This window comes from Zeus faber (assembly GCF_960531495.2).
Source record: "Zeus faber genome assembly, chromosome: 12".
In the NCBI taxonomy this organism is placed as follows: domain Eukaryota; kingdom Metazoa; phylum Chordata; class Actinopteri; order Zeiformes; family Zeidae; genus Zeus; species Zeus faber.
In genome coordinates this window covers 21,354,154-21,374,446 of record NC_137196.1, presented here as the reverse complement: position 1 = coordinate 21,374,446, position 20,293 = coordinate 21,354,154, and the positions used below count along the sequence as shown (strand labels likewise).

General features: G+C 45.1%; 2 protein-coding genes across 3 annotated transcripts; both read right to left on the bottom strand.

The window, feature by feature from the left end:
- Window positions 1-6,747: 6,747 nt before the first annotated feature.
- Window positions 6,748-11,199, bottom strand: fbxo36b (F-box protein 36b; the record flags this gene model as incomplete). Its single annotated transcript, XM_080010432.1, has 4 exons — window positions 11,086-11,199; window positions 9,223-9,328; window positions 7,443-7,615; window positions 6,748-7,227 (listed from the first exon to the last, which is right to left on the bottom strand). Exons 1-4 carry the CDS (start codon window positions 11,179-11,181, stop codon window positions 6,748-6,750), a joined length of 855 nt encoding a protein of 284 aa, XP_079866558.1. The 5' UTR covers window positions 11,182-11,199.
- A 550-nt stretch (window positions 11,200-11,749) lies between these two features.
- agfg1b (ArfGAP with FG repeats 1b) lies at window positions 11,750-19,996 on the bottom strand. Of its 2 annotated transcripts, XM_080010556.1 has the most exons (12): window positions 19,757-19,996; window positions 18,072-18,165; window positions 17,588-17,703; window positions 17,352-17,490; window positions 17,101-17,257; window positions 16,785-16,892; window positions 15,685-15,829; window positions 14,891-14,970; window positions 14,711-14,803; window positions 14,329-14,487; window positions 13,684-13,778; window positions 11,750-13,353 (listed from the first exon to the last, which is right to left on the bottom strand). In XM_080010556.1, the coding sequence occupies exons 1-12, from the start codon at window positions 19,921-19,923 to the stop codon at window positions 13,294-13,296; spliced, it is 1,413 nt and encodes a 470-aa protein (XP_079866682.1). In that variant the 5' UTR covers window positions 19,924-19,996; the 3' UTR covers window positions 11,750-13,293. The 2 variants fall into 2 exon arrangements, with proteins under 2 accessions (XP_079866682.1, XP_079866683.1); XM_080010557.1 differs by lacking the exon at window positions 16,785-16,892.
- Between the last annotated feature and the right edge of the window lie 297 nt (window positions 19,997-20,293).

Sequence of the window (20,293 nt, the reverse complement as noted above, 5' to 3'; positions counted from 1 at the left end):
GTGTATGTGTGGAGCTGTCGCTTAAGCCAGAATAAAGCTCGAGAGTCCACTTTACGGGAAAGCGTGTACAAAGCATTCCTGCTGTATAAGAGTAGGCGTCAGTTCAGTTGATACAATTTTTGCAAATTGTGTTTCAGTGTAGTGTCTGAATGTGTTTTTTTTAATGTCTACATAGTTACGTTGAGGGTCAAGCAAGATTAAATAAATAGATATATATTTTTTGTATTTCCTCCTTACTGTGCATTTATATGAGGGGTGGGGTTAATATGTGTATTTATTGTGTATAGTGTCCTTTTTCAACTGTTGCTGCACATGTTTCTAATATGATAATAATAAATATAGCTGCAGGCAGCAATACACGGGTCCGGGTTAGTTAAGTTTGATACGATGTACAGTTTTCCAAGTCGGTGTAAAACACACCATCACTTTGCATGTACACCAATCACAAATTTTTGAGTTTCTATGGAACGTAGCATCAGTCCATGCTGTCGCCCGTCTTTACATCAGCATTACTGCTAAAACGAGTTACAATTTTCAGAGTTTGGGTTGAAGGCAGCATCGGCTCCTGCTGTCTGTCGTCTCAAACCAGCGCGAATCCTGCGGGGAGCAACCACTACACACCAATGGAGTCCACACCGCGTGCTTCGCTGGATGCGAATGCCCCCCAACTTGCACATATATAACAGATTGGATGATGATGCCACAAAGCGCCCCACTCCACAAACTAATCACGGTACGCCAACGTCCTGCGACTTCTGGTCAATTTGCAACAGTTTTCACTAATTTCTGCTCCAAATGTAGTTCGATGTGGATCAAACTTGAACCACAAGATGCCGCCCCGGTTCCAACAAGAACTCAGCCATGTCCGTGGGTTCGGCGGTTGCCATGCACATGACACTTTTAAGAATAATAATAAAAATCCAAACAACTTATACAATTCAACATGACATATAACCAAATTATTTGTCTGTAATGGGATAATCTTATGTTATAATGGCAAGAAATCTGCCTTTGACTATGACATAAAATGTTTGTTTTAGACTAGCATTACTTTGGAATTTGACTTATGGAAGGACTCATTTAAATTTATGTAGCAGCAATCTACTGTGATCTCCTCTCCTCCTCTCAATAGAGATAAAATATCAAACAAAAAGCTGGGTGTTGTGTCGTCTCAACCCAACGCAAATCCAACATGCAGCAACCACGACAGACACACAGAGTCTACGCCACACACCTCGCCCTATGGGAAAGCGCCCCCAGGGCCACAACCTGCACATATATTACAAATTGGATGATGATGTCACAAAGCACCCGGTTCCATGAATTCATCCCATTACACCACGCTACCAGAAGTTGTAGAGCATTGGCCCATCGGCGATGCGCAAACGTTCTGCAGCTTCCGGTGGTTTTGCAACGGTTTTTCCTTCTCTAAATATAAATTGATGTGGATCAAACTTGGACCGCAAAATGAGACGCACCGGATCCAACGAGACCTCAACAATGTCCGTGGGTTCCGCGGTTGCCTTGTGCCAGACACTTTTGCTGAAGAAATTCCAAGAAGAAAAATAATAAAAATACAAATGTAAACAATTGGGTTCCAGCCCTGTGAGCTGGACCCCTACTAATACTAATACTAATACTAATAATAATAATAATAGTAATAATAATAATAATAAGAAGAAGAAACTAGAAGAAGAAAAAGAAGAAAAAGAAGAAGAAGAAGAAGAAGAAGAAGAAGAAGAAGAAGAAGAAGAAGAAGAAGAAGACACTAATTACAAAATTTCTAATTCTTCAATTATAAATGTTTGACCAGTTGAACATATCTAAGTCAGACTGTTTTTAAAAAAATATTTTTAAAATAGAGAGCATTGGGAAATTGGGAGAAGAGATGACAAGACAGGTCAGATAACTGTTATATTCAACAGTTGTCCAAAACCTCTGGACAAAAAAATCACACTAAATGTCACAGTATTTATAAATATCACACGACATGTAATAATTGTGTATTATAAAAAAATTGCAATCTTCAGTAATTTGAAAAAAAGGACAAAAAGGGTTTTTTCTTTAGTGTTTTCTTTTAGAACAGTGTGACTGACCTCTAAGGCCGGATGTTTAGACAATTGCTTCTTTATTGCCTTAGACTTTCAGCTATTTTTCGGCATCTGGAACAAGAATAAACATTGGCTTTGTAATTATTTCATATAACAAACACAAAAACATACATATTATTTCGCAAACATAATAAATACATGTTACTCTCAATTTGTATTTTATTGTACTTCTTGTGCTAACAATCTACTATTGAAGAACTCAGTTAAATAGATGAATTGCCTGTAATGTAATATAGATAACATTTAAGCATTTATAACATGGAAGCAGAGCTGCAGCCACAATGGCGGAAAGTTGACGTTTGGTCTCGTGTGGGGCAATAAGCACACGTAGTTTGTAACCTCTAACCACTACAGAGCGATGGAGTCTCAGCCACGCACCGCTCGCAACGCAATTGGACGTTCGGAACCACAACCTGCACATTTATAAGGAATGATGATGATGATGATGTCACAAAGCGTCCCTCTCCACGAACTCATCTCGCTCCACCACCCGACCAGAAGTTTTCGAGCGTTGGCGTGTGCATGCACGAAGGTTCGGCTACTTCCAGTCGAATTTCATGGGTTTTTCCACTAATTCCTGTGTCATATGTGGATCGATCTGGATGAAACCTTGAACCATAAGATGTCTGCGACGTCTCGGTTCTAACTACACCTCAACCGTGTCCGTAGCTCTAACAGTTGTTGCGTTCCAGATACTTTTAGACCGAAAAGTGCCAAGGAGAATGAATATAATGAAAACACAAACAATAAAAACATCCCAACGGGATGGACCCGTAATAATAATGATAATAATACCCTTTATTTGTATAGCACCTTTCATACACGACATGTAACTCAAAGGGCTTTTACATTAAAAGGTCTTGGATTGGATCATGACACAAAAAAAACAAAAAAAAACCCTATGTGCTAACTTTTCACACCTCCATTGTCTTTCTTCCTAATTACTGTTCCTTTCTCACCGACTTCCTAGAATCGCCCGGACACACATACACATCATCACTAATACAGTATCACTAATCGGTGAATGGGCTGACGTGAAAAGCTGCTCTTTTCCCGTTATTTCCACGAGGCGGACGAAACACGAAATGAAACACTCGTGCCCGTCGGCGTCAACGATCTTTATTCACGTGAAACTTCCTCGGGCCTGTGTGTGCACTTTCTACCTCCTGCCCCTCAGACACGCTCGCCGTTTCCAGCTCCTCTTCACCTGCAGCGCGTACTGTATGTAAAGCCTTTCTCTGGTTACCCTGTGGGCTATCTCATTGGACTGCTCAGATTACTTTTAAATTCCTCGTACTCATGCTCTCAAGTTAAATCACTTATCTCCAGTTTCAGATGGTTGATCTTTCAGCCGCTTGGTGACTTATCATTTTCCACCTTGATCCTTTCACCTTGGGAAGGGGGGGATTAGCGAGACCTGGAGAACCGGGGGTTAAGAGGCATTGACCATCCTATCTTCCATCTGGCATTCTACGTAGGTGGTCTATATGCGGTCTTAGCCCATCCTCTTATGGCCTCTGTCAAACCTTGTCGTGGGCCCGAGAGACGGGGGAACGGTCTCCAGAACGCAGGTGATAGGCTGTGCTCCAGGGATACAGCGAGCGCAATCGTTTCACGTAAAGTCGATCGGCATGTGCATGTATACAGATACAAATGAAGGAATACACGCAACTGCAGGCCCACACACACACACACACACACACAAATCAACATATTCAGCATGTGGTAAAACCAAAGGGAGAAAGTGGAAGAATCCCACTGGTGATGTCAGAATGTGAGTGCCCCCTAGAGGACTGTGTTGGCTTCATACAGGCCATAATCCTGTCGAAAAGCAGTACAGTATAGGTAGGTATCAAGGTACAGTATCATTTATATTTTGTGGAGATGCAATTCATATGGAGCTAGAGGCCATGCACATAATTTAAATAAAAAATTAAAAATCTTATTGTATTAAAATAAACATTATTATACATTAAAATATAAGGTAAGGTATAAGATTAAATAATAAACGAAACAAAAAAATAAAATTGTAAAAAAGTTATAACTCTAGTGCATATACACAACATGCCCGCACGCCAAAAAAAAAAAAACGAATCTTCCAGCAAAATAAGATTACTTTGCTCACATGTCAATTCATTTGTATCTCAGAATATGTCAAAATGTCAAAGATCGACTTTAAAGGCTCAAATTCCTTGCACCTATTTGACCACCTCTGTATTAATTGAGTGTTTACAAACAAGTTGTAGCACACTATTAAGTAATACTGAATGGCATGTTCACTATAAAGGTTGCTTTAACAATAAACATGTGAGACAAATCAAAGAATAACCGCATAAATTATACACTTGGCCACCTGCAAAACAATATTCATATTGGCAAAAGAATGTATTGTATAGTATAAGTTGAAGCATGGCTGTAGAAGGCCACTGTTATTGTCATTGGCAGTAAGAGCAACTTTTATATTTTGTCGTATATTTCATTTACATTATAATACCATAAAATAATTATGCAATTGTACATATAATATTTGCACAGTAATTTCAACTGTTATGTGATATTGCATTATTCAAGCTGACCTTATCTTTCATAATATTAAAAGCCTTTGAGTTGTTGTGACATTTAATCATTCGAAGGGCTTTTTCCAGGGTTGTATACTCTATTTTCTGTGTTGGTTGTTTTTCCATCTGCATCTGAGTTGAAGGCTGCAGCAGAGGCCGGTCGGCCGTTGCCAGGGCTGGTGCTGGCTGTTCCCCAGCTCACCTTCAGCACCACAGAGCTGAGATCTGACTTGATGTTGTCAGTTGCAGCAGCGTTGGTGGAGGAGGGTGGAGTGGCTGTTTCAGCACTGGCAGCACGGGTTAGGGTGGAATCGTCTGTCGTGTCTGCGTTGTACTCTCTGCCTCTCCAAGCAGGGTGTGGCGGTGCACCCACACACGTTCGCAGCGCAGCCTATGGGGCTAAGGGACTGTGCCGCATACAAGACCGCAAAGTTAGTTGAGGTGAATGCAAGGTCAAAACGCAGCCGGGCGAGGATAAACACGATGGGCACAATATGCAGAGTCATTTTCAGCCCATGCATCAATACAGTGCGTGGGGCCTTGATGTTGGACGGGGAGAAGTGTCCTGTGCGGTAGCCCTCCACGCACATCAGGAAGTAACTTCCTGCGAGAAGCAGAACCCGCAAGAGCAGCTTGATGGAGCAGCTGAGGCGAGCAGCCAGGCTCTCCAGGGCCGTGGAGCACAACGCGTCGATCTCCGCAGTGTCCATCCATCATCCTGCGTAACGATGAAGCAATGAGTTTCCCATTATATTAAAAGGTCCACTGTGATTCTCCTCTAATCTGTTGTTGAATTCAATTAAATAAAAAACACACAATCCGATCTGAGTCGTTTTATTTATGATTGCGTTTTTTATTTAATTTGTTAAGATTTGTCACGAGTTGCATATTCTTTGTTAGAGTTGGTTGGAAACTCCTCTTACGACGCAGTAGTGAATATAAGTCGGTTTCGGCTGCAACTGTAAAATGTTCTGTTGAGAAACAATGGATAATACAATATTTATAATAATTATACATATCGTATCATATTGTAAATGCAAATATTTGACATTCTCACTCATGAAGCCAATTTAATTATAAATGATAAAACTGTAGGATTATGCCAAAGTTAGATAACAGAATGTTATATACTAAAGTAACGACATTGTAATTAAAGTTAGAAATTATTACATAATTATTATGTCGTCACACAAGGTCTCAATTAGCATTATTTTTGTCATCGTCACCTCGTCCCATTCAGCGCACACTTGATTGAGAAAATCGAGGAGAGTGAAGGATCACCTCCAGAGGGAATGGGTTGTTCCGACCACGATACATAGTCGACATTGCACCTTTTTTTTTTGTTGTCATCTCGAATCCGTCTCTCTCTCCCCGACCGCGGTTGGTTGGCTCTCAGCGGTGGATTCTCTCATGACAATGACAGCGTGCTGATGGCAACACAACGCCGCTCCCTCAATCATCGTCTGGCTCCTTTACTCACAAGCACCGGAGCGGAAACCGAGCTGTGTCCACTCAAGTGTGTAGCCTGAGAAACGGGTGTCAAACAGGTGCTGCAACAAATAACATTTTGAAATAGTCTGTGTGTGTGTGTGTGTGTGTGCGTATGTGTGCGTATGTCCAACAAAAAACATTGTGGCATCTGGAGAGTGACTCATTTCTTATATAATTACAATGTTATTTTTGGAGTTTTTATATATCGCAATCCCTTTGCTCATTCAGAAAGCCTTGCGGTTCTGTTTCATTTTATAAAGGTTTTTAATGCGTATATCCATCTCTCTCAACCCATCTAGATAGATTAAAAAATATGGAAATATATCGGTGTCATCAAGTGAATGAACGCATCATTCTCAAGGTGCAAACATCAAGGCTCTATGTTTAGTGAAGTCACTTTAACTTTATTTGTGTTGCTTCACCAAATCCCCCCAAGATGAAAAACAATTACAATTTTAACAGGGATTTTCTGTAATCGGTCTCGTTCCCACGACACATCACAGCTTGAGTGTTGCTTTTTGGGGGGGGGGGGGGGGGGTCTGTAGTAAAATGTCCCCTGCCATTGCTTTGCGGCAGAGATCACCGGTTCAGGTCATCACAAAACTGCTCCGGCGCAGAGACGGTGTCAACACGTCGCGTGAGTAAGAGTCGCGCTCTCGTCCAGAGTTGGGGGAGGACTCGCTCCCCAAATCCTTGCCGCCGTCAAAGCGCCCGTTGGTGCCGAAATTCAAATCAGCACCGGCGCTCCCGCAAGGTTTGGCCTCGGCTCCGCTGCCGTCGCCGCTTGGGACCGTTTCCGGGACTTCACACGGCGTTGGCGCGGGGGGTTCCCGGAGTAGCACTCCCGCCGCCGCCACCGCCACCGCCGCCGGCCAATCACGGGGCTCCACCCCCTGCTCCCGCTTGGCTCTCTGCCTCAATCGACTGATCTGCTTCTGCAGCTGCAGTTTGCTGGTGAAGAAAACGCTCCGCCAGCCGACCCCCGCGGCCAGGGACGTCACCTCCGTCGAGATGGTGTCGCACCGCCTGCGCACCGTCTGCTCCCAGAACTCCTCTGAGCCGCACAGCTGTGGGGCAGAGCAGAGCTGTAGCTTAGGGGAGTGATTTAATGATGGAGTGCGACCTTATAATCATGTGTGATTATGTTTAAGCCTAAATGTCGCGTTATGATTAAATTCCTTTCAATTAGATAAAAGATAGTACGACACTGCTGCTGTTGTTGTTGTTGTGTGTGACCTACTTGATCCACTCCCCCCCAGCTTACTGACACCTCCTGACTTGCCTTCCTGAACCTGCGTGAGGTTCGTGCAAGCTGCCCCACATCCTCCAGCTCCAGGTAGGCTAACACACGGAGCAGCAGGGGGTCGGGCAGGCGCTCCAGGTAGGCATAAAAGCCTTGGCACAAAGCCAGGGTGTAGTGCGAGATCCGCCGGCCGAAGACCATCCTGATTTGACCTGGGAAGGTGCCGGGAGGTTGGTAGTGAAGTGAATTTAGAACAAGGTCCATACCAAAATGCGTTCCTGGCTTTATTCTCTGTATGAGCTATCGTGCCATATTGTTCATGCAGTGATTAAAGCCAGGACACACTGTGGGCAAACCAGACCCCCAAAAACTGTCAGAGTGATAATGGTGGTTGTGTGTCCTGTTTGATGAAATATGTTTTGTGACGTTGCCTACGACTGAAGGCGATATCAAACAGAGGAAAAAATGGTGGCCTGTTTATGACCTGTCTTATTACACATAAACACTAGAGGTATTGAGGTAAGAAATAAGCAACGCCGCGGCTGGGTCTTGATTTATATTTGAACTGCGGCGCCTCGCTTGACAGTTTGATCAATGCATTTCCCCTGTTGTGCCGCGCCGGACGCATTCATTAGCGGGAAGTTGAAGAGGAGCCGTCTTTGAGAAAACGCAGAGCGGCGAAAGCCACTGCACCACTGCATCCATCATGCAGCGCACGCCTCATGCTCCGCGCGGAAAATGAACAGACTGCATCGAGCCCGCCCCCGAGCCGCCTGGGAGTAAGAGCGAGACCGCATCTCACAGCTCCTCTCCATCTACATGCTCTTCTACATCTGCATGCTCTACATGCCCCTCTACATCTACATGCTCCTCTACAGCTACATGCTCTACATGCCCCTCTACATCTACATCCTCTACATCTACATGCTCTACATGCTCCTCCTTTCTATGTGGAGTTTGCATGTTCTCCCTGTGCTCACATGGGGTTTCCTCCACCCCCACATCAGTAAGGACCCCCCTCAAAAACATGCACATCATCGTCTGACCAGCGATGGACACTCATCACCTGCCCCCCCCCCCCCCCCCCCGTGTGTGTATGTCTTCTCCATCATGCTCTCCATGCTCCTCTCCGTGCTCCTCTCCATCCACATGCTAAACATGCTGCTATACATGCTCCTCCACATCTATGCTCATCTACATGCTGGATGCAGACTGTTCATTTCTGTGCAGATTCTATATATGTTCCGTACATTCTGCTCTACTATTGTGGAGCTGACAAGTTTGTGTTTGTGTGTGGGTGCCTGTCAGTGTCTATGGATCTGAATGTGTGTGTTTGTGTTTATGTGCGTATGAGTGCTTGGAAAGGTGAAGAGCAGGTCACTTGCTCATCAATGGCACTGCCTTGGAGAGCCATGACGCTCTGGTATTGAAAGACTGGAAGACGTGTTAAACGTTCAGTGCGCATCTTCCCTTCCCACTTCTCACTTCCCCCTCCTCGGAGAGAGACAGATCCTGGATAGGTTGCATCCGATTACCCTTTGCCGAACCGATTAGGGGTTATTGTCATCCTGCCAGCTATACTCAAACATTAAGACTTTCACTACTAAATAGCTCCTACAAATGCTGATGAAGCGGGCCATTGTCGAGGTGTCTCACTCACTGAAGGTATTTGTGGATGAATAACCCCCCCCCCGCCACTTATCACCGGGGAGCCACTTCAACGAAAAACGCATTGGACCACAGGATCACCACGCCAAGACCATGGGCTCTGGTCATCCACTGTCGTGTGTGCCGCGCTTTTGAGAGTGCCAATACTCACTTTGGAGTCGACTGTCTTCCAAGTAGTCCTGGTGTGAAGCCCTCGCCTCTCCGGGCTTTGCGTTCCTGTCACTTCTCAGAGAGATCCTCCACCACCTCCAGATCACCTGGAAAAGACAATTGTTAAAGTTCAAACAGAACGATCCTTGAATCGCATCATTTAAGCAGTGAGTTGAAAGAGTGTGAATCCTTATAAAAAAATAAATAAAACAAAAATAAAAATAAAACAGAAAGTTACATACATAATATACAATGGGCAAATTGGTAGATATGATGGTACCCTTGTTTTTTAACACAGCACTTACTTGAACATCTTAATGCCAGGGAGTCATGTTCTCCGCATTGTATTCTGTATCGATGTATCGCATTTCCCAAATCCACCCCCCTCTTATCTTATCCCATCTTATCTCATCTTATCTCATTTAAAATGAACAGTTAAGGATTAGATAGTGAATTTGTTTGGTTAACCAGCTCTGTTGCAGCTTCTCAGTGTGCTTGAATGCATTCCAATGGGACAGATGCTTAAGCCTTTAAAAAAAAACAAAAAAAAAACAAAAAAAAAACATGCTTAACGTGCTTTTTCTTCATAATTCTGAGATTATTCTCTGAACTCAAATTATTATTTTCACATGGCAATGTATTTTTTTTTCCCCCCATGTGGCCCTTATCCTCCTCCGTACTCTTCAATACGACCAGGAGATAAAACAGTCAAAAGCCATTCAAGCGAAACTCGACCAATTAAAACAGACAAAGAGAACGTAAAGGAAAAAAAAAGGTACATTTTAGGATAGGAGGGTGTTGACAAGGTGCTGAAAAGGGAAGCGTTTTATACAATGGCTCAGATATGAATATTCATTGACTTTAAACATCATCAACCGGCTCAGCCTTTCTGTGATTGCTGTGATTGCTTCAAGTTCAGTGTCCAGCTTTATGGTAACCATCCAGTATAAGAGGAAAATCCGGTGGTTTTAGACCAGCATCTGCTGCTTCCACAGATCAAACTGTGTATGTGCAGTGCAGCGGATCCTCTTCAGTTTACCTACTAACAGAATTGTCAATGACACTATCCTGACACTGCTCCACATTGTCCATTTTCACCTGCAGCCGAAAGTCCTACATCAGATAAATATTTGGTATTAGTGTATTTAACACAATCCAACTCAATTCAACGCCTCAGTAACAGATACAGCACAGACATGCAATTCGGCCTTTCCGTTGCTCTTTAGATGCCATAACCTACACACTGTAGGTTTCAGCGCTCGCGTGGATGTCAATCACGCCCCACGGGTGAGATTGCTGCTGTGGTGGCTGCCCTTTCATTAAAGGACACCGTGCTTAGTGACAGCTTCGGCGATGGGATTTCACCTATCACCCAGATCTGAACGGGGAGGAAACAGGAAATAGAAAGACCTGGGGCAGATCCGGGCCGCGCGGCATCATCTTGCCACAGGAGCCAAAACAATAGTCAGTCCCGCAAAACAATTTGACCGTTGCCCGAGTCGGTTGTCAGAAGATTGCTGTAGAAGATAAGCAGCAAATCACTTGAAAAGCAAACGAGGGCGAGTCACCAAAACGTCCTTTAAGTCCCCCATGTAGAGGTCACAAGTCAAAGAGGGCCCTGAGCAACTTGGTGCAGACATGATGTAGAAGAGCTATAGGGACAACATTAAGTAATTCCAATATTTCTAGATTTCCTCTGGGGGAGGATGAACTTAGGTTCATTAACGATTTAAATTTAGCAACTTTTAAGTAATTGATCTTATTCTAACGCCGGCTCGGCCCCGTTCGGGGACAAAACCAACAGCGACAAAAACCGACCCGTTAACAGAAACGGTGAATAATTCCATTCTGGCAGAGCACTTACATGTGATTTGGTGACAGATAAATAGTAGAAATCCTTGTTGGGCGGAGGGCCTTGTCCACCCACTTCAAATAAACATTCTGGCAGCAGCGAAGCCATTTCTGTCCGGCGAGTTGATTTGTTTTCATCCGTTGTCACGACAACGGCGGGACTCGCAGCGAGACCGCTCGACACGGAGGACACAAATAAAACAAAAAACACAACAGCAAAATAAACTAATTACATTTTTTGGGGGGGCAAAAAATTACAATACAGTTATCTGTATTTTTAAATGCGCCGATAAACGTAGAGATGTCTCTGATTGAAAAGCTCTGTGGAGCGTCAAGCCCCGACAACAGGGCACCGATGACGTCACGAGAGACGTCATATGTGGCTTACGGCGCCACTTTGTAAGATTCATGTGTCCTCGTTTACTTGGGACAGATTATTTTTTTGATAGCAAACAAAAAATGGATGGATGAACATTCACAAAAAAATGCACCCTCGGATGAAAAAATATCCCCACCTCAAGTGACCTAGAAAAAATTATAAATCGATCAGAATTCTATTTTTACTTTTTTTTTTTTTAAAGAGAGTTACGGAGCAAAAGAATGTAAAAAAAATAATTTTATAAATTGCTAATGGAATGAATTTATGGGACAGTGTAATCCACTCAACACAAAGGATCTTATGATTATCTTATGATTTTCACTTTAATATAGCAGTGCTGACAAAATACAACCAATTAAAATAGTATTATGCAAACATGTTGTAGTTAAAAATCTTTAATTTATTTATTTATACATATATTTATATATGTACACAGTGACTTACCCATTCTTGTAAAAACATGTAACACATTGTCAAATCCATTGTTAGTTAAGTGAGGACCTCATTCTTTAGAATCAGGCACTGGCCTAATTTTGAGACGATCCCTTATTTAAACGTCCTTCCTTGCCTTGGTTTAAAGCAAATTGTAAGGAAAAGAATGTCGCCCTTCTCTACAAGTGCTTTCCCAAAGAGATGAGCAGAGCAACCAAAGGAGGAAGGTAAATTGTGTGCGGCAAAAAATCTGATATTTCTGACTTTGGACAGGGTTTGGCAAAAACTACTTTCCTGCCATTGTGGCAACTTGTCACTTATTTTGAGACGACATATTCCCACTCAAGATTACCCCAAACAACCCTGAGACAGTTTAACAGTCACACTTTACCCCCCCCCACCCCCACTGTCAAAACATATCAAAGAATATCTGAAATCTCCTCCTCCCACATTGTCTTTCAGCAGCAATATTAAAATTTGATAAACGTGAGAGCAGGCAGATGAGCTTACAGGTCAGTTTCCCTGCTCTCCTCCAACCTGCTTTTGTGCTGTAGCAGATGCATCATGCTCTACTGGACCCAAAGAGCATCAAATTCAACCCTGGCCTCCACCGTCTCCACACCCTGGCATTTCTAAAATAATTGTGCAGCTATACCAAATACTGTAGAATGTATATGCCTGTTCCACCGATATACTGTACTAGGCAGGTATTATATGATCGAGCCGCATATTTCAAATCTACATTCCTCTAAAATAGGTAGCACTAAACATGTTTTAAGACAAAGGCAATTATTGAAACTTGGGAACTTGCACTCTAAATTCCTCTAATTGACAGTAACATTTTTGCCCACTAGTGCCAGCATGGGAGCAAAGTATGCTTTTAAAGATCCCGTTCTAAAGGAAATATCTGCATTATGTTTGCTAAAATAGACACAGATCATAGACTTGGAAAGGACCATCTTAATATCCTTGAACTGACCAGCATCACTCCAGTGGATATATTGTAGTGGCTTTTCACAAGGTGTGTGTGTGTGTGTGTGTGTGTGTGTGTGTATGGATGTGTGTGTGTTTGTGTTTTCACCCTTGTCAACTGAGTCCATGTTATACATAAATGTAATTAATTGTGATTACAAATTATGATATGCACTAAGACCCTACAGTCATAAACAAAACATAAAATGAATATAATGTACTGTATATAGTTTGGAGGGTATAACTCCCCCCCATATGAACAGCCCCGTAGTCTTTTATAATAGTCCTTTGCAATCCTTCATTGTGTTGTAAACTTTTTTTTCTGAAGAAAAAAAAAAAAAAAAATCTTTGATTTACAGTCTTGGTTTAAGAAATGTAAAGGGGTGCATTGAATATGTGCTGCATGCTGCCCCCACGTGGCGAGGACTGGGAGCTACATTACAGGAAGGGGTTGGTGGAGGAACCTCCAGCAGGGAAGGATCCAGCCGAGGCTCCTGCCTGAAACAAGGGAGTGAGAGGGAAATTTATGGAGGATTTTTTTGAGGTTAAGTCAGCAACATTAAAGTAAAACTCTGGGATTTCTTTGCAACGGGCGATCACGACCGCACTCTTCGGGGAAGCGATCGCCCCATGGTGACAAGAGTCCTTTCTCTCAATACTGGATCGTTTGAAAAGATTCTGATGCCAATCACTTGGGTTGACCCCTGGCGATCAAAAAATAAGGCTTAGGTTAAGAAATACCAGAGTTTTCCTTTGAGAACATATTTTTTTGCAATAAAGTCCCTCTGTATGTTTTTAAGAAAGGCCGGGAGGACAGTGCATGCTTACCATAAATGGGTTATTAGACATGCCAGGGCCGGCCATGGGCTGCCCAAAGGGGGCCATGGAGGGCTTGTTCTGGCCGTAGACTGGGAATGCAGGGCCTAAGGAAAATAGCCAGGAGGATCGGACAGTAAAACACAATGCTGTCTCCAATTGTACGATTGATTGACTTTGTGACAAATATCAATATTTTACACTGAAGTATACTATAAGACACCGCCTGCCAATAAACAATGATCAAATAAATGCATTAAGTGACATAACCAAATTAGCAATCAGTAGTGCAGGCTGCCTTTAGGTGTGTGCAGTGTCCAAGGAATTCTTCATATTATATGATATAATATTAGTATTTTGTTTGTTTGTTTACATGTTGGTTCAAAGATTGTGATCTTAATGCACCAAACGCAACCTATAAACATTGTGCAGTCACTGTCATCGAAGAGCCCGTTTACCACACTCAAGAGTTTAACTAAATTCTCTGCATAGAGCGCCATCACATGGAAAAACCTGAACAGAGCAGGTAAAGCGCTTCACAAAAGCTGATCTTTGATGAAGCGACCCCTCGGTGACAGGTACTGCACGGCAGGGCGGGGCAGGGCGGGACTGGGCGGGGCGGGGAGGCGGGGACACTGGGTGGGGCGGGGCACTAACCATTAGGCTGAGGGTGGTAGGCCCCAGGCTGGGGGTAGGGGATGGGTGCCTGGCCGGGGAAGGGCTGCTGGAAGGTTCCGCTGAAACTGGTCGGGAGGCAGTAGGAGGACGCATTCCCAAAACCGGCCGGCATGCTCATAGAGCCAGTAGCGAAAGAGACTGACACACAAAAAACACATGCACACAGAGAGCACACCCTTAAAAAAAAAAAAAGAAATGTGTATGCACTTTGCACACAATCACTCGTTCAATCGCACACATGCATCTTACCTTGCCTCGGAAATAATTCATCTACATTCTAACAAACATCAGCTCTTATCAAGTTTAAACAAAATGTCTATGAATATAGAATAACTAAACTCATAATTTAACACATGCACACCTGCAGCTGGAGCTCTACCGTTGCTTTGGAAAGGATTGGCGGCCATCTCCGGGGCAATGGAGGCAGCAACAAAGGGGTTTGTGGATGGGGCAGCTAGAGGAGATACAGAGCCGAGTTACCAACAACAGAAAAATTCAAAGAAAATGTTTTTATTTGTCTGAAATAATAACATAGATGGACCTCCAAAGCCCGGTTGCATGCTGGGGAGGACAGACTGAGACTGCGCCGGTGAAGACCCGAGCACTGCTCCAAATACATTCCTGGAAACACGCACACACACACACTTTTGTTGAACAAATTATGGAAATGGCAGATACGTGTGAAAATGTTTTTGGAAGAACACACACACACACACACACACACACACACACACACACACACACACACACACACACACACACACACACACACACACACACACACACACACACACACACACACACACACACACACACACACACACACTTTCTGCAGCACTGATGCATTTTCCATAAAAGATAATTAATTTTGCATGGCGTGGTTTCATTCTCATGGTCAGGGGTTTACTGGAAACTCTCTTGGAGTTGCTCAAATTATAATTGTTCTGCCCTGAAGGAATCTGGATGTCAGAAACTGTAGAAGCTACAGCAACAGACGCCAGAACCATCACATGGTTTCGTCCCGCGGCCGCACAATATTCTAATTGACATACTGTAATTATACTATAATAGTATAACATAAACAACATAACTTAGAGTCTAAGACCAAAGCCCTTTGTACTGTGGGATGAAAAAAAAAAAAAACGCTCCCATAACGTTCCAATCTTTAAACAAACATTTTATTTTATTTTTTTAAATGTGCTGCACACTCATTGTACCTTTTAACCCCGCCTGAAACGACGAACTCATAAATTCCAGCGGACGTTTTGTTACCAATCGTGCAACAATATACCATCTGTGTCCGTCGTCTCGCCGCCAACCGCCAAGCGTGCTCACCCTTGCACATTGCTGCCTGTGGGGGCAGACGAGCTGAGTTTGTTGTCCAACTCGGCCAGGGCGGCGTAGCGGTCCTCCGCAGAGCTCCCCATCTGGGACTGGGCGGGGACAGCACTGGACATGGAGGGAATTGGCACGCCTCCTCCTAATGACAGGAGGAAATGGATAGTCGAAAGGTCAATGCTGACCGGGGTGCAATGCGGAGACAAAAAAGTGCTGCACACATAAAATGCTCAGGCGTAGGCAAAGGCGGCGAGCGTATACAGTGCCTACCCCCCCCCGTGTTGTTTTTTTCGATGTTACTCGAATGGAAGCAGAAGGCTTCCGCATGTTCCTCACACTGCTGACGGCATATTAATGCTCAGAGAGCAGGAGAGGTCACGTTAAAATAACACTGCTTTAGGGGAAAGAAGGGAAAAAAAAAAAAAAAAGCCAGCACAGTCCAAGTATTTCTTTTTTCCACTGCTTAGCAACAACAGCGACAACCAAAACTTTCCAAAATCCTCCGTTAGGGGTAGTATTTATTAACTACAGCCTTTATGGATTACAGTGATCATTTGGACTAAAATCAAAATACCTTCATCTAATTTAGAGTCGGGGAAGGAGGAGGGAGTGTCAGTTTGCCTGGAAATGGCAGTGACAAACTACGGTCATACTTTGGGACTTGCATTTCACAAGACTTTCTTCCCCAAATAAAACTACATTTTGCAATAAAAACAACCTATAAACCGTTTTTGTTTTTTACTCCCAATTTGCATGAATGAGATTGTTACCCGTTTAATTAATATATCAAAATGGATCAATCATTACACGCCTAGCTGACAAAGAGCCTCCATCTGACCAAACACTCCAGGTCCTTCTTTAAAATAACAATCTAAGTAACCAGAATGTTATCGGGGCACCTAGAATATCAGAACAGACAGAAAAACCTGTCCTGAACGTTTCAGTGTGAATTAGCGGGTTGTTTCACCGCAACCAACTATTCAATCTGAATTTGAAGGGCAATGAAATAAAGTTGCTAAAATATGAAGAAAAAGAATAACACAATGGGATGAGTGTGTGGAGTCTGCAGAGACACGGTGGTGAACAGAAACGGGTACCTGAAGAAAAGGACGTGGAGGGGGGCGACGTGCCCATATGGGATGGGATTCCAGAGTTTCCAAACGCTTCAAAGTTGGCAAAGTTGGCGTTTGAAATACCCTGAGTTGCTGTGACAACGCACAAAGAAATTAACTGGAGACGGTCGCAGAAATAAAAAAAAAATGGCTGGTTAAGACATGGGACGATGATGATGATGGTAAAAAACTGATAAGTACGGTACATATCCAGGGTGCACAAATCCCCGTTCTGCTATGGATCTTACCAGCGTCAGTGCATATGTTTGCCGTCTGGGCCGTCGGTAAAACACTCACTCACCTGATTGGCTCGGAAAATGTGCAAAGTTTGCGAAGTTGGCAGAGCCGGCAGCTTGAGAGGAGGGGGCGGCGAAGATGTCTCCCCCCAGGTCGGAGAGCAGGTCAAACTTCTTCTCCTGAGCGACGGCGTAAGCCCTGGAGCGGCCCGGTCCAGGAGACTGGGCGACAAGAAAGCACGGAGATATGGGTGTCACCGGTTGCCAGGGGGGGTGGGGGCGGAAAGCCGAGGCGTGGCGCCGTGCGTTCCGCTACCTGCCGTGGTGGAGTCTTCTTCAGCTGTAGGCTCTTCAGGGGCTGCACCTCCGGGGTGCTCCCGGCGCTGCTGGCGGAGGAGCCGGACACCGAGGCCTGGGCAGCGGCCACGGTCCTGGCCTGGTCGGGGGGAACATACCTAGCGGACGCGCAAGAGAAACGGAAAGGTGAATCGGCATCATCCGCTCTCTGACTCTCGCCCGGTCGTCGAGGCAGGGAAAAGGTCGCTGCGTTACCATCTTTTCTTCTCGTATTTCTCCTGGAGGAACTCTTTCACTTTCTGCGGTTCCCGGAAGTCGGGAACGACTGAAGTCCTGTCGTCATAGAGGCCCAACCAGATGTGTTTACAGACCTACGAGGGGGCGGGGGGCGAAGGAGGGCATGTGTACAGAGGAATGCAAAGGGAGTAAAAAGAGGGAGAAGAGCGAGGGAAATGAGGGGTGGGGGAGGGGGAAAGGATGGCAAGACGAGAGAGAGAGAGAGTGTGTGTGTGTGTGTGTGTGTGTGTGTGGGGAGGGGAGGGTGGGGTGGGGTGGGGGGCGGGAGGAGAGGAATGCAAGTAAATTTCACTGGGAGGAGATGAGAGAAATGCCAAGAAAAGGACTCGCGCGCGATCCGGGGGGAAAAAAAAGAAAACAAAAACAACAAAAAAAACAAAACGCGTTCTAGCGCGGCCGGGGTTGTTTTTTAAATTTGGCCGGCGTGAGGAAAGCACAACACCTCGTTGCTGTGTTTCTGGAGGAATTCAATCTCCTGCTGCGTGAACGTGGTCATAGAGATGGACTTGACTCTGTGTGGGGGGTTCAGCCCTCGCCTGTGGGTGGAAACGGAGAAGTCAGCAGAGGGAACAACTTAGTGCGGAAGGATGCATTACACAGACAATTGTGTTGACCAAAAAAAAACAACAAAAAAAAACAAACAAACAACAGCTAAGAATGTTGAATGTACTCAAAGCACACGTAGGGATGTGTTGTGGAAGCGGTGCTACAAAAACTCCCAATTGAAAACCTCGAAATAATATTTTTTTTCCTTTAGAAAATGTGTTGGAAGTCCATACAAACAATATAAATTGTTGAAGCTTTCCTGAAACCTGATTTACTTATCCACTGCGACCTTTTTTTTTTTTTTTTTTTTTTTTTAAAAGAACAGCTTGACACTTTTGGCTCAGGAAATATGATTAATTAGCCCCATGTGTTTTAAAAAAAGGTCCCGCTTTACACGGACTTCCGGCCCAATCCTCCAAACAGGGAACCACGAGCGGCACTTGTCCTTGCGTCAGTCATCCGGTGGGTGACAGGTTTCGCGAGATAAAAAAAAAACAAAAAAACACACACACACACACACAAAACAGCCGTCGCAGCAAGACAACGTACGAGCGGCGCTGACGTCGCGCCGGTTTTGGACGGACGAGACCGGCCGTGTCGGGGGCCGAGCGGGCGACGAAGGGGAAGGGAAAAGTAGGGGTGTCGTAACCGCAAGGTGAAGAGGGCGGCGACGAGGCATCGGCGTCGTTAAAGCGGGAATCCATGGGGTCACTTGCGTCCCACAATTCCGTTTTGAAGCCCAAAGTCTAACACCTGGGCTCACCCTTTTCACTTCCCGCCCGACGAGCTCTTGCCGGGAATGGCGGACCCCGCCACCAATGACGGGAGAAATATCAAATGGTTTTCCTTTTAATTTTTTTTACAACATTTAATAAATGCATAGCTATGATTCACATCAGTGAATGTTTTCCGTGTTGACGGGGGTTGGGAGTTTCCTGGATACGGCATGTTTTCCGCAGCTTGTGGGGCACACCCTGCTTCCACTTCTCTAAAAAGGTGTTCTGCCGGGCTGTGACGTCAACGGAAGCCCTGGCCAAACTTCTGAGTGTTTGGTTTGGTTTTTTTTTTGGGGGGGGGGGGGGGGGGGTTATTAACCAACATTTTTCGGAACCGCGCGGTGGCACTGATGAAAGGTTCGACTCTTTTCAGACTCTGTTCTTAACGAGGCGCTCAGTTAAAAAAAAACAACCAAAAAAAACAAAAACAAAAAGACTCGTTCAACTTCGACTTGTTGTGGACGAAATACGAGGAGCCAGAAGAGCCGGTCGCCTCAATGATCCGGGTCAGGTGTGATACCAACGTGTAAACAGGTCACATTCTATACGAACGGTGCTAAACGCTTTGGCCCAGTTTCCCCTCGGACTTGAGCGTGGCCCGAGGGTCGTTGTTTGCGGTTTGTGAGTCGAAGACCCGCTCCTGCCGAGGCGACTCCGGAATCGTTCGCCGGTCCCGCGCCCCTAAACGTTACCTGTCCCGGCTGAGCTAACGGTGCCTTAGCTAAAACACACACACACACACACACACACACACACACACACACACACACACACACACACGGCCGTGTCCAGTGTCCACACTCACAGGATCCCAGAGCAGGTGGTGCACACGAAGGAGCCCACCGTCATGTTGGCGTAGGTCGGGCCGCGCTGGTCGCAGTCAAAGCACCTCCTATTCGGGGCCAGGCTCGTCATCTCCCGCAGCATCTTCAGATGAGTCTCCTCCTGCTTTCTCTTGGCGCTCGCCGCCATGGCCGAAAGAGGGACGACGGGGGTCGCCGGGGGAGGTGAACGCGGGGCCCCGGGCAGGGAGAGGGGGGTAGGGGGAGGGGGACGGGACGGGACGTCCGAGGGCGGAGACCGGTTAGCGGACACCTTGTTGAGAGGTCTGGTGGTGGGGAGACTGGGGGCGACTGACAAATGACTTCTTCTTAATAGGAAAAGCGCCCGGCCCCGGGGCCCGCTGTCGCCACCTCTCGGTTTGGAATGGAGGCGGCGCGCGGGAACCGCAGCAAGATGGCGGACACGCGTTCGTTCGTTCGTTCGTTCATTCATCTTTTCCCCTATTTTGTTTCGGATCCTGCCACCGTGAAAGTCATACACGTGTGTCACATCTTTTTAT